This window comes from Podarcis bocagei, assembly GCF_964188305.1.
Source record: "Podarcis bocagei genome assembly, chromosome: 10".
Lineage (NCBI taxonomy): Eukaryota > Metazoa > Chordata > Lepidosauria > Squamata > Lacertidae > Podarcis > Podarcis bocagei.
In genome coordinates this window covers 42,337,866-42,352,214 of record NC_138135.1, presented here as the reverse complement: position 1 = coordinate 42,352,214, position 14,349 = coordinate 42,337,866, and the positions used below count along the sequence as shown (strand labels likewise).

Below are 14,349 nucleotides of genomic sequence, written 5' to 3'. Positions count from 1 at the left end.
AAATAGTGTTAAACTAAGCAAGGTAAGTATTTTACAGATATACGAATAACATATTCCAAGCCTCAAACATTCCATTATCGAAAGCATACCCAAATGGTAATCTAATGCATTGATTCAGTTGTCAGACAATCTCACTGCTTGTGCGTTTACCATAATAAAACCTGTCCAGTTTAGAAATCAGTGGACTTTGAAATGGGTTAGGGATAGGCAGTACTATGGTTGCAATAAGCCTTCCCGAGGCTTTTCTCTGAGTTTACACAGACCTGTGTTGTTGCCATGTGGTAACTCATCTATAAACGTTTTTTTTGTGTGGGAGGGAAAGCAGGGAGCCTTGGTTCCTTTATGTAGGGTAAAATTACAGACCCACTTACCATGTTATGGCTGCTTTAAAATTCCCCATCCTGTGGCTATCACCATATATATATATATATCTGAACACATGATGAACAGACAATTGTCATGTTCCCATAAGAACTTGCAAATTTAGAGAGAAAGATGTGTGGGTCTGCTTGGGACACCCTGTGACTAGACAGTGCAGACAAATGTCCATGCATGCAATTAGATCTGCCATACACACAGTTTAGAGTGGGCATGACAAGTGTTTTTATTATTTTACCTATCATAAAATATCAGTTTTTGAACTAACTTGTTAAAGTCTAGTTTTTAAGACTAAAAGATTAAACTTACACACCCAGAAGGGTATAATGGCTAGTGATATCTTTCATATTTGATTAGGCTTGTCATACATCAGGAAAATTCCTGACATGTCCTGGTTTTTGGATTCAAAAATAGCATCAGCGGGGAATTGGCAAAATGCCAGGAAAACCCAGATGTATGCCAATGAGCTGAGAAAAGCAGTGAAAACAGCTCAAAAAGCTATTTTGCGTGGAGGTTTCCCCAAGAAAGCTCAACAATTTGGGTTTATTCCCAAAAAAAAGCTGAACAATTTTGCGGTCTTCCTAACAAAAGCTCCACCCATACCCTATATTTCAAAAATAATTTGATGCAACTGATGGCATGAACTCTCAGTCACTTGTGCTTAATTGTCATTTATTGCTATAAATATTATTATTGGAAAAAATAAAAAAAATGTTAAAGCTTGTCTAATTCTGTGATTCTGCACTGTACACTTAGATTGCCTACATTGGCAATGCCTTGATGATGTTTATTATTTGTTTTTATGAGTTGCCTCATAATAAATTATTTAGGCACTTTTACAAAATAAATAAGCATAAAATATAGTAGGAATAATTGAATCATAGAACTGTAGAGTTGGAAGCTATCCCAAAGGTCATCTAGTCTAACCCCCTGCAATGCAGGAATTTCTCCACATGGTTCCCCGTCCAGTTTGAAACCTTACTGGGCTCTGCTTAGCTTTGCAAATGTGCTAGCAGTTTTATTGCCATATCGCTAATAATAAAAACATACTACAGTTAAAATATGTGATAAGCTTACAAGACCAAATCAAATAAAAACCGAATCAGACACTTCCATTTCTATGATTCTGTTAATATTTTGTCAGTAGTTTCTACCTTGCATTGGATGTTTTGTCCAAAACAAAAATATGTATTCTCAGGCTGTACTATAACCCTCAAAGGTGGTGTGTGTATGGTAAATTTGTGCAGATGCCACAAATCCTGCCAATTTTTCTAAAAAGCAGTTATTTTTGAGCAGGTTTAAGATGTATAACATAATAAGAGTTCTGTAGAATCATGCTATTAGTCATTCTCCTTCTCAACCTGAAGGGCTCTGCTTGTCTTCATGACTGCTTTCTTTGTTGCTTTTCTAGTCACACCTCATACTATTATGGCGAGCTATATGGTCTTACTGTATCAGTAATCTCTATATGCTTGCTAATACAAAACTACCAGACTTGAGCTGGCTGGTGAAATTTCATTCCTGGGCAAAAAGAAGCCATGTCATTGTGCTTCCTTTTTCCATCTAACTGAACATTGACATATTTGCATTAAGTGATATATGAATAATATGTTGTTGTTGTTAGGACCGAAAAGTGCCATCGAAAAAATCATTCAACGCGCCCCCCCCCACATGGTGATAATGTGTCTCCAACAAAACAAAATCACCATACAAGATATAATTCCCTCCCTTTCCACTACCCTGAAATTTTGTGTGAGTAATTCAGTATGTGCATGTGAAATATAATAGAACAGAATTTCATGTGCCAAATCAGACATAATATCCACCATGCTGACAGGCACATGGCCCAAGGGATTTAAATGTGGCTATTTCTGGTAGAAACAAAGTGCTATGTGCACAGAAAGTCCAGTTTTCCATGTGCAAATCCGCTGTTGCAGCCATATGACTGTGGGTATATATTCCTAATTGTGAAATAATTTTCATTTACAAAATCTGACATCATGTAGATTTCCACTCTTATTATAATAAATTAAATAGAAACCTCATGAAATAAGCGTGGATCATATTATGGCTCTGAACAAAATAATTTTAAAATAGAATACCTTTGGAATAATCTGGCCATTTTGCCTCATCCTCCCTTTTCACTCCTGCTGCTCTGCATGAAGAAATCCTCAGCCACCAAATTTCTTTTTCATCCCAACCCCACTCCCAATTTAGAAATAGTTTTGCTCACGGCAGGAAGTGCATAGGACTGGGCTAAATATTTCCTTCTTTATGTTATTCCTTAGTTATTTTGTCAGTCGTTGTATCATCTTCAGCTGTTGTTCTTTATTACTCCAGTTTTCCTAATAATAATAACCATAACAACAATAATAAACAACCATAATTCTCCATATTGTAGTGGTTTATCCATCAGCCTTCCTCTGCAGTCTGTGTTGCATGTAAATGGTGGGTGGTGAAAGAATTTTTTAAACTTCCAAAATCATTTGCTGTCATTGGCACTGGTCACAACTGCTGAGTACAGTCTGTTATTTTTCTGATATTTCTAGCTTGGCAGCCACAGTTATCCAATCACACTGGCGAAGCTACTGTGCTCGTAAAAAGATAAATTTCTATACGTGGCAACATCTGGCTGCAACTGTGATCCAGTCTAATTGGCGAAGCTACTATACCAGGAAAAAGATTGTCAACCTAAAGAAGGAAGATCACCATGATTCCACGGTCAAGCATAAAGCTGCTACTAAGCTTCAGGTCAGTCTGCAGTCTTTGAGAATGGATCCCTAACTCTCTCACATAAGCTTGGACCACCACACAACCTGAAAAAACATAAAGGCAAACAGAATCAAGCACTGGACATTACCTCACAGAGTCAATCCACCAAGCAAACTTTCTTTGGTTCTAAAGTGGGTGCAACTAAATGATGCAATTTCACCTTAAAATATACAATAAAACTAAAAGATACTATAAAATTTAAAGATACAGTGGTACCTCGGGTTACAGAGGCTTCAGGTTACAGAGGCTTCAGGTTACAGACTCCGCTAATCCAGAAATAGTGCTTCAGGTTAAGAACTTCGCTTCAGGATGAGAACAGAAATTGTGCTCCGGCGGCGTGGCAGCAGCTGGAGGCCCCATTAGCTAAAGTGGTACCTCATGTTAAGAACAGTTTCAGATTAAGAAAGGACCTCCAGAATGAATTAAGTTCTTAACCAGAGGTACCACTCTACAATTTCACCGTATATGTGTGCACATCAGTGGATGGGGGAGCCCTCTCCTTTTGCCTACTAGGGGCTCATATAATGGATCAATATAGCCCAGGTTGGGTGCTCCTTGGTAGTTCTCCATGGGGGCAACCTAATCTAAGACTAGACATCACTCACATAGAGAAACACACAAATAGAAGGAAGTCTTGTCCTTTAACGAGTAAAGCCCTATTCAGGCATATTATACCTATCTTGTTTTCCTCCAACAGGGCTAATATAAGAACTCCGTTATCCCTGTTGATTGGTTAGGCTGGCTAGGACTGCTGGGAAATGGAGCCCTGTAGAATCTGGAGAGCCAGACCCATGGCCCATTGCTTTTGAAAAATTGTTTCCATTATGTGAAGGGTGGTGGGACTCAAAATAGTGACTGGGAGCCACATGCCTGATAACTAAATGGTGACTTCATATTCAGTGCTACATGCTGGGGAGAGACAGGACTGACTGTTGATGCAAACATGTTGCTGGATTCAATAGCCTTGCCGCTGATCTAGGGAAGGGGGGCATAGCTCAGTGATAGAGCACATGGTTTGCACACAAAAGGTCTCATGTTCAGCCCTCAAGCATTTCCAGTTAGGAACAGTAAAGGTTCCAGTATAAAACATGAGAACTGATGCCAGTCAGTATGGACAAGACAGCTAGATGGGCCAATGGACCTGACTTGGTACAAGGCAGTTTCTTTTTAAGTTTGCAATTAAGAGATCAAATCATGCTTTGTTCAGCTGTTGTTTGACTCCGATTTCCAGAAGCCCTATAACTCAAAGATAGTGGGAGCTGTGGTCCAACAGCATCTGGAAGGTCACTTATTATCCACCCCTGCTTTAGACAATCAAGTTTGTATTACTGGTTTCTGACACTATATGGTTAAAAAGGCTACTTGCACTGATTTAGTTCCACTGAATTTCCGTGACATTTCACTAGTGTTAAGAGTTTTGTGAATCATTACCTTATGGTGCAAATAAAAATGTCATCCTGCCTTCAAGCCTTAAAACAACCTTTTGAGTATGCTAAGACTTCTTTTAATCTTTTTTTTTTGGGGGGGGGAGATAAATTAATGTTGAAATCAGAACTTCAAAATATCTAAAACCCAGAATGTGTGTGATGGAAATTCACCTGGTTCCAAAAGTGAAAGAGAGATTTGAGTCCTTTTTTTATATTTCCCCCTGGATTCTAAATGTGAACTTTCAGAAGGACCAAAATCAAATGCACAGCCCCAAACTTAGTAGAGCACTACAGCTAAGCAGGACAACAGAATTTCTACTTAAGAGTTTTATTGTTAGTACTATTTAACTATATGTCATGCTACAATTAATATGCCCAAAGTATTATTATTTATATGCTATTTTTATAGAGATTTAGGGAGGAGGCAACGGTAGTGCCTATTTTCAGTTATGCAACTAGAATGCTCTCAAATTCAGAGCCACATAATGTGGTTTTATGTTATCTCCTTTATTACAAGCCATTATTTGTTCTCTTATTAGTGGTTCTCTTGATGCCTTTCCTCCCTTTCATTTTTTTGTGGGTTTGTTTTGTTCTTTGTCCTTTCCCCTTCTCATAACTTTCTCCCATAAATTTAATTCTTCCTTTTAAAAAAATAGTCTAGAGATTGCTAGTGAAGGTGAAAATGATTGGCCTAAGTTAATTGCTGTTACGTCTGCATACGTTGTCAGGTGTAATCAGTGGAAATTTTTATTTAAGTGTGTTTTTATTTTTGTGAAAGTTAACACTTAATTCTTTTTCGTATATCTTCTTCCCCTAAGCTTATAGTAGGTCCTGAAGGGATTGTCAAATAATTAATTAGTTGACCTTGGTTTGTAGTTGAGAGGGTTTTAGGATTCCATTCTGCTTACTCGAGCCAAACCTCCAGAGTATTCTGAGCTCTAGACATATGCTGATATTTAATTTGTCTTGTAGTTTTAAATGTCACATAAAGTTCAAAAAACAGATCATTGAGCTATTACAGAAAAAGAACTACAATGTTTTATCTTCCTAATGGGATAACAGAGAATCTGGATTTGGATTTGATCTATGGCCTCATATAACATGCTTTACATTTTTGTTTAGGCACTCTGGAAAGGTTTCCGTCTGCGAAAGAAACTGGCCAGTGCTTTGGCAGCTGTTAAAACTGATGAAGCTGATGATGACTATAGCGAAATAGATGTGGATGACTTTATGTTTGATGAAGTAAGTAGAGTTGTTTAATATTTAATTTATAATTCTAAGTTATTTGATTGGTGCTAAATTGGTGCAGGTGCTAAAAATATGATTTAAATGTAAGAAGAAATGAATTGGTTTTAAAGTTTTGTCTCCTGGCAAATAACTGGAGAACAAATCTATTTATTTCATCTATTTGTTTTAATTTACTTTTAATTTTCTTTATTTTTATTTGCAAAATGTAGACTCGGCTTTTTGACAAAATCCTTCAAAAAGTGGTTTACATTCTTTTAAAATACAAACCTGTTGGTAATTTTTGAGCTATATTAGTTTCTTGCCCTATAAACTGTTCTATTGCCAGTCATGCTAATATTGTGACTCTTTTCATGGAATGCTGAACAGTACAGCAAAATACCCATGTGTAAATAGGTACATATAGAAAAGCTGCTATTTTTATCATAAAAATATTTTCTAGCATCTCAATACTTCAGTTTTGCATGTATATATTCACTGCAGTTTTTAAATTTTAATATTTGGGGTAAGGAGTGCTTCTGTAGATGGGTGGCTCTGATACAGCCCCTTTTGTTTATTATTCCATTTTTAGCATATAATTATTTAGTCTTATTTACAAGAAAGGATATATTGAACTATGGTGGATAACAGGTCTGATAGTTGTTTTACAAGCAACAATGATAAAATTAACAAATTCTACTAAACAGACTAAAACAAAGAGGTAATTGAATTCTGAGTAATTTAACTCTCCTGTCTCTTTAGACATGAATGAGTATAATTGCCTTCTAAATTTAAAAAGTTTAAGGTGAAAAGAAAGTGGAATCCTGCAAAGTCAGAATATTTATGTGATCAAACAGTAATATGAGAGTTTCAGATGGAATAGATTAAAATTGCTATAAATTATTTCTGATGATGAAGGATAAATAAAAAACATGGTGTGTGTCCCCCAAAAAAACTGTTTAGGGAATTGCTTATTAATGCAATAATGATCAACACACTAATATTTCAGTTTTAAAGATATTATTATTATTATTATTATTATTATTATTATTATTTAATATAAACAGAATATTTATGCAACATTGATAATGTTTTTCTAGTATAACTAGAATTATAGCTAGTAGCTACAATTGAGTATAAATCAAAAATTCAAAACTACTGCCATGTCTCGCCCCTTCCCTAAGTGACAACCTTTCCCAGCAACAGAGCACTCTTAATATGGGATTCTTTTCCCACTGGTGTTAATTGTATAGTCAATGATAAGAGTGGCATTCAAAACTCACAGCTAATTCAGAGTGATGGAGTCTGACTAGAGGTAGCAAACAAACGAGTTTGGTTGGATTGCCTGTTCATGTAAAAAACATTGTACAAAGATAATATGATGATAACAATCTCAAAAATCTGGCTACTGATCATGTACGCTATTTCCTGCCCTTCACCAGCAGGTTCCATGGTGGGTTGTAAAAACTGAAAATTCAGTACTAAAAAAATGTAAAAGAAAAGACAGTCACAGGAATATGATGGGGCCTTAAAACACACATATCAGGTGTCAAAGGTCACAGTAAACATCATTCCCCTAAAACTATAAAGTAAAGGTGGCAGTCAAACCTCTGTGTAGAATTCCTGGTCATTGCCACCCAAACTTCTGAGGGAGGCAGAACAAGCAAAAGGACCTCCTCTGCAGATATTAATACCCAAGAGGCTCTCTACAGAATTAACTGTCCTGAATTCCTTTTCTAGACATTGATTTAAAAGACCCTTCAAAGACAGGTTTTTGGGTTTTTTTGTATTTGGATGGGAAAGAAGTTGTACACCTATAACTAGAGTTTGAGGGCTTTACTCATGTCTAATTTAGGAGGGTGGGATCTCTGTCCCTTTAGATGGACTCTAACTCACATCAACCTCAACTAGCACGGCCAATGCTCAGGGACAATGGCTGCTGTGGTCCAGCAACATCTGAAGGACCACAAGTTCCCCACCTCTGGCTGAGTTACTTTTTTATGCTGTGACTACATTTCATACTAATTATCTATTCCTTAGAGCCATTTTTAAACCAACTCTTTCATTGGGGTTATCAGCCTTCTTTCTTACTGTGAAATAAGTGGGATAGTTAGGTGCCCAGATATATCCAAGTTATTTCTATATTGGTCCCTAAATTTTAAACCCCTTTCCATTTTAATTCATGTGAATTTTACTTGCAAGATTCAGGCATGTTTTCTACCCATTTGTTGCAATATCAGTGGTTATTTGGGTATCTCTGGTGCCTTTCCTTTTTTCACACTATATCATTGGTGCCCTTTAGACCTTACAATAACAGCTTGGGAAGTGTCTGTTGGATGCTTGAAACCCACTGGCATGTTCTTACCATACAATGGTTCCCTGGTTGGAATAAGGGGAAATTATCAGAACCTGTTCGGCTCACCTTATGCATATGGTAGGATATATTTATACATTGCAGAGGTGCTTTGAGATTAACCCTCAGGAAGCAGCTCCCAAACCATTTCTGTAATATCTAAAGGGTGCCTAAGATATTAACTAATTTATTCTAATCCCTGCTAAGAGTCTGTGATGACTTGTGCTTCAATTTTATTTCCTTTTCGTACCTCATGATTTCAGCCTCTGAGAAAGGGCCAGCAAAATGTGCTCTTCTTAAGTTTCTCCATCCTGTTGTCTGTCATCAATTACAGAGCATTTAACCCTATTGTAAATCCATCATAACGTATACCCTTTTAAAAAAACCCATGACATTTATGATGTCTTTATACACAATATGAGGTAAACTGGGACCTAGTTAATCTTTTACAGCACACAGCCTTCAGGCTTTATTTTAGCCACTTCCAAAAAATCAGGAACTTGGAGAGTCATTTTCTCACTAAAGTGCTTGGACAGCCATGTGCCAAGAATGCGTTAATTCTGTCAGCATTGACTTCCAAAGTGCTTTCTTTGTGAATAGGAGCCATCAGTGCAGCTGAGATCATACTTGACACATCTATCAGTCCCTTTAAAGGGACCAGTGCAAGGAGTGATGTGTGGATTTTTCACTTTCCTTCTTGTGTAGGAGAAATGTTATTTAAAATAGATCTGGGTATTTTATTCTGTTTTAATATTAAAATTCAGAAAAGCAGTACTAAAAATAAATTAGGGGGGTTTTTTGTAGTAAAAAGCAGAAGAATGGCAAATGCATGTTTCCCACCAGTTTCATCTTTGTGCCTTCTGACCTCCAAAAAAATTCAGAAGCATATTGAATGTCATTTAAGGTTGTAATCATAACCCCACTGTCTGAATAGGCATTGTTAGAATTGTGTTGTAAATGTTACCCAATTTTTATTTGTTTATTTTTGCATCTGGTTAATGAAAGAATATGTAAGATCTAATAAGTCTTGTTGGGGAGACTGGGATGCTGCAATTTCCCCAAATATATACTGTAAAGGGAAAACACACCATACAAAACACTGTTGGTTGTGCTTTCAGTTCTTTTTTATTAAATGAAATACCCTGCACACATAGGCAGATGAATATAGACATTCCCCTGCTTCTTGATGAGCAAGAAGGGAACTTCTATGAGTTTCCAACAACTCTACATACACTGCCTATAGACCGCAGTCATCAGATCACTTCATAGCTTTAAATTAGAGGAGAGACTTGAGATCACATAGGGACAACTCAATTGTCCTTGAACATGGGATACGTGAAGCTCCTGCTTGTTTGAACCAGAGACTATATTTCTTTTATGCAGGCAGGAACTGCCTTCTCCATGCTAAGAAGGGGGAGGCCTATTTACCCAGGTTCCTGCAGTTTGACAAGGCAATCAACATGCCTCTAATTCCAGTTGCTCAGAATTACTAGTGGGAAGAGTGTTACACTGCTTCTCAGGCCCAGATTAAGAGACTCTAAGGACTTAAAGTATTTTGGTGCCCCCATATATATCTAATTCAAAATAGAGACAATAGTGAACTGTAATATATATATATATTATTTTCCAAAACGAAAACAAAAGCTACAGTGAGATTGTATATTTACATAAATAGTGTTTATTTTTGTTCAGCTGCACCATATGGTTTATGGTAAATCCAGCAATGGAAAATTTCCGTGATGCCCCTCTTCCCTTGATGCCCTAAGCACATGCTTATTTTGCTTAATGGTTAATTCAGCCCTGCTGCTTCTGAGCTTCCTGTAGGCATTTGGCTGAACACTATGAGAACAGGATGCTGGACTAGAGGAGCCATTTCATGATCCATCAAGTCTATTCTTATGTTCAAATAAGGGGTGAACTCCTCATTAGTATTGTGTGTACTTCTGATTCTATAGATTTTAAGAATGTTTCATTCTGTTTTAATTATTGCTTTTTCTATGTTTTAGCCGTTTCTATTTTAACTGTGAGCCATCTTGAGTCCCTATCAGGGGAAAAGTGGGATATAAATAAATACAGTACCATAATAATAATAATAATCATAATTTGATTATTTTCTTCTACATTTTTAGTGTATGTATGTTTTCAGCTCTGTGTACCATATTGTTTTCTTATTTTTGATATAAATCACCCTCCACTGGAAGGAGTCTAGGGTGATGTACAACTAAATAAATAAATGTAAAGATAGTGTCAGCAAATTGGTGAGGTTTTCCCCACTCCTGTCATCAGGAAAATGAGGAATTGGTTCTTCTCTTCATGTTTATAAGAAGCCTTTACCTGAGCAGCAAGTTCCCTACACTTGCATTCTCACCTTTTCTCTGTTGATCATGAGTATCTGAAGGAGAATTGTCTTCATGAAGTAGCTAACTCGACTTTTCATCCCACAAGAAATAGATTTGTCCACAGTTTGGGTAGCTTAGCTCAAGAGTAGCATGATGATGATGAAGTAAGATTATGAACCAGATCAAAAATGCATTTAAGAATGAAGGGAGTACAGTGGCAGAGCTCCTTGGCTGGGTAGGTGTATTCAAGAAAGTATGCAATTTATATTACACACAATATTCCTCTCTCCTCCATGGAGCTCAGAGAAGCATATAGGGGATATTATTTGTCTAAGACCACCCAGGGAGTTTTAGAGCCATAAAAGCAGGGATTGGACTTTAGACATCTTACATCCTCATCCAACTTATTCTGGCCACACGCAACACTGGCTTTGAGGTTTAGAGTTTGTGAGCGTCTAATTGTGAAGAACAGAGCTGTGCTATATGTGCCTGACATTTGCAAGTTTCAGGTTTGGTGTTTTCGTACCCAAATAGAAAAGGTATATATGTTGGGAGGGTGCCTATGGAAATGTGTGTATATATGTGTGTGTACATGAACACATGGAGATATGGCTAGCTAAGCAAGAACCTGTCATAGTTCCCTAAGGATCATCTAGTCTAACTCCCTTTGATGCAGGAACCACAGTAAAATAACCCCTAACAGATGGCCGTCAAACTTCTGTTTAAAAACCTCCAATGAAAGAGAGTCTACCATATTCAAATGTAATCCATTCCACTGTCAAACAACACAGTCAGAAAGTTCTTCCTAATATTTAGTCAGAATCTCCCTTCTTGCACTTGGAATCCATTGGTTCAGGTCCTACCCTGCAGCAGCAGAAAACCAGCTCGCTCCATTATCCATGTGACAGGCCTTCAGATATTTAAGGCTTGGCCCTCTCTTCTCCAGGCTAAACATACTCAGCTCCCTCAACCATTCCTCATAAGATGTGGTTTCAAGACCTTTTATCATCTTGGTTGCCCTCCTCTAAACATGTTCCAGCTTATCAATATCCTTCTTAAACTGTGGCACCTAGAACTGGATTGAGTATACCAGGTAGGGTCTGACCAACACAGAATAGACTAGTACTATTACTTCCCTTGATCTGGACACTGTACTTCTGTTGATGCAGCCTACAATTGCATTAGCTTTTTTCTTTTGCTGGTACATCACAGTGCTGACTTGTGTTAAGCTTATGGTCTACTAAGACCCATAGATCACAAATTACTTTTGATAGTTTAGGTCCAGTTCTTCAATCTGTTAACATCATCTTGAATCGTGCATCTATATTCTGAGGTATTAGCAACCCCTCTCAGTTTCCTATTTAAAGCTTAAATCTCTTTATCTTTGCTGTTGCCTAGCTTGCATCATGAACTGAACTAGAGAAAACCCATATTTTGTTGAAGGAAATCTTTATCAACTATACTGCAGGCAATATGTGATTCCGTTCTCCAAAATTGCATGGAAAGGGACTCTGTGCAATCAGCATTCATGTAGAAGACCTCATATGTAGAGGCATACACACACACACACACAAACACACACACACACATACAGAAGAGAAGGACTTGAACTGCTCCTCCATTGTGCTATTTCCAGACTGGTTCCTAGTCACTGGGAGCCGTGTTTTTCAGGATGCATTAAACACACACACTGACTAAAAAGCTAAGAGGTTTCTGAACTGAGAGGCTAATGTGGGAGTAGAGAATAATTAAGAGGGCTGTTTTAATCTACTATGTATTACCTGACTTGATATGGTTGCTTCTGTGTTTTCATAATACTTAATCCATCTGCATATTGTAGCCCAACATTGTTACATACATCTCCACTGTTCTCCTGAAGTCAAATATCCTACTGCATAAAGAAGGAAGCATGTGAAACTCCAAAATAACAACAACAATATATTCTGGTGTCTCAGCACATTTTTCTTTCTGAATTGTGTTCAACAAGGGAAATATTGTTCATGCTGTGAAACAGAATGAAGAAAAAGAAAAAAGTACACATAGTACTTTAGGGAAAGTTGAACCATTTCTGTCTAGTTTTTTTTAAATCCAGTCAAATCCAAATCTTTCCCCACTTCCAGAACTAATCTTTGTGATATTCACAATTGTAAATCGCAAGTAGTAAGGCTTGAAAAATCCAAATTTTAAAAAATACTAGTGGCTTCAGAATAACATGGAACCGTATAGCTAAGACTGATGATCCCAAAATCATGTAGCCTTTATTAAAATATGAGCAGTTCTAAAAATCAGTTTAATTTTTGACCAGCATCCAAAATGTAATGTCTTTCAAAATAGGTGAAATATGACTCTGTCCCTTTACTTTTCATTAAGGGGGAAGTAACCTAGTAGTTCCCCTTTTCACCAACATGGGTTGTTCTTAAATAGGTCAATATAGAATTTCGGTAATCCTATCTTCTGGTATCCAAAAGCTCGGATAATCATCTCAGAGAAATAAATGCAACCTAGCAGTAATGCATAAATGGGTGAAAGATGTTGTAGCCACGCCATTTAGAGACTTATGTGGGAGGGAAAGGTGTTGAATCAAAATGAAACACCAAAATTTTGCTGACATAGAAACAGCCTCAGCCCCTAAGGGCAGGTACATACACTCTATGCAGCACACCCAATTTTTGTGGATACACTGGTGTTTCCCACAGCATATGCCTAAAGTGTTTAAAATTTCAAATCTGTTTCTCTCCGCCCCTTCCCCCCCCCCCTGCCCTGTGAAAGAAGTAACAACATGTTGTTTTGGCATTTTTGATACAGTTGCTGCTAATCTTTCCATATGTGTGCTCCTTCTCAAACCCACCCATCTCACATGTCTTGCTACCCCCAAAAAAGGAAGTGGGTCCACAGCAACAACAAAAAAACAAAAGAGGAAAAAATAATGGTGATAATGATAACCATCATCATAATACTATATAGGAAAAGGGAAATTCAAAATAGAAAATTCTCTGAAACTTTCAATGAACAAAGCACAGTTAATTCTGTGCAATGATAGACTACCTGTGCTTTCTCTCTCCTTTTTTCAGGTGATCTTAGTCTGTAATTGATTTTATAATTGCTTCTAGTTTTAAAATACTTTTTGATGCAGTGAATGCCTGTAGTAATTCAAGCAGAGGAGAAATGGGTTACAGGGAGGAGAATGACAATCTCCATTCTTCCCTTTCTCCCCATGTGCCTGTACTGGGCATCCGACTCTGAGCTGCCTCACTAAAAGGTTACTCCTTGAGAGAAGCAGCACATTGCTAGGATGCTACAAGTCCTTTCAGCCTCAAAATCCCCCAGATTGTGTGTTTACACCATGATTTGGCCCCATTGCCTTCCTCCATGTAGAAGTTGGTCCTTGGACCACCTCCTTGGGGACTTGGTGAATGTGTTTTGGAAGCAGAAGATACTTAAGGGAAGAGAAAAGGTATGGTGAAGAGAAGAGGCAAGGAGGCAGGGGAAGAGAGGTGAGCTGGATTACTAAGGAAACCTAGGAGAAGGAAAGTGGTATGGAGGCAGCAGGGACTTGAAGAAATGAGACAGAGAAAACTACAGACAGGGGCAAGGGAGCTAAGAAGGAAGCAAGGGTCAAGGAAAAGGGTGGTTGGGCAAATGCATTCAGGAACATTTCTGTACAAATTTTCAGCATTTGTCTTGCATGTTCCTATACTGTAATGGCAATTACAGAGAGTGAGAGGACGTTCTGTATGCTTCAATAGTGTGTTTGGTGGTGCAACAGCAACCTTTTACAGGCAGAGTTTGGATGCCAGTTGGAAAGATTAGCTCTGCAATTCCAGATGTTGCAAAAATTCCATTTGCATTTAAAATT

General features: G+C 37.5%; 1 protein-coding gene across 5 annotated transcripts in view; it reads left to right on the top strand.

Annotated features, from left to right (window-relative positions):
* The window catches only part of LRRIQ1 (leucine rich repeats and IQ motif containing 1), a 97,910-nt gene that overhangs the window by 33,003 nt on the left and 50,558 nt on the right, over nucleotides 1–14,349 (top strand). For all 5 annotated transcript variants that reach the window (XR_014012452.1, XM_081211188.1, XM_081211187.1 and 2 more), the window contains 2 exons: nucleotides 2,928–3,129; nucleotides 5,700–5,819. Coding sequence is in view for 4 of the 5 variants with exons in the window: in XM_081211188.1 (XP_081067314.1) it covers nucleotides 2,928–3,129; nucleotides 5,700–5,819 (322 nt within the window). In the remaining variant the exon portion in view is untranslated. The remainder of the gene's footprint in view (nucleotides 1–2,927; nucleotides 3,130–5,699; nucleotides 5,820–14,349) is intronic.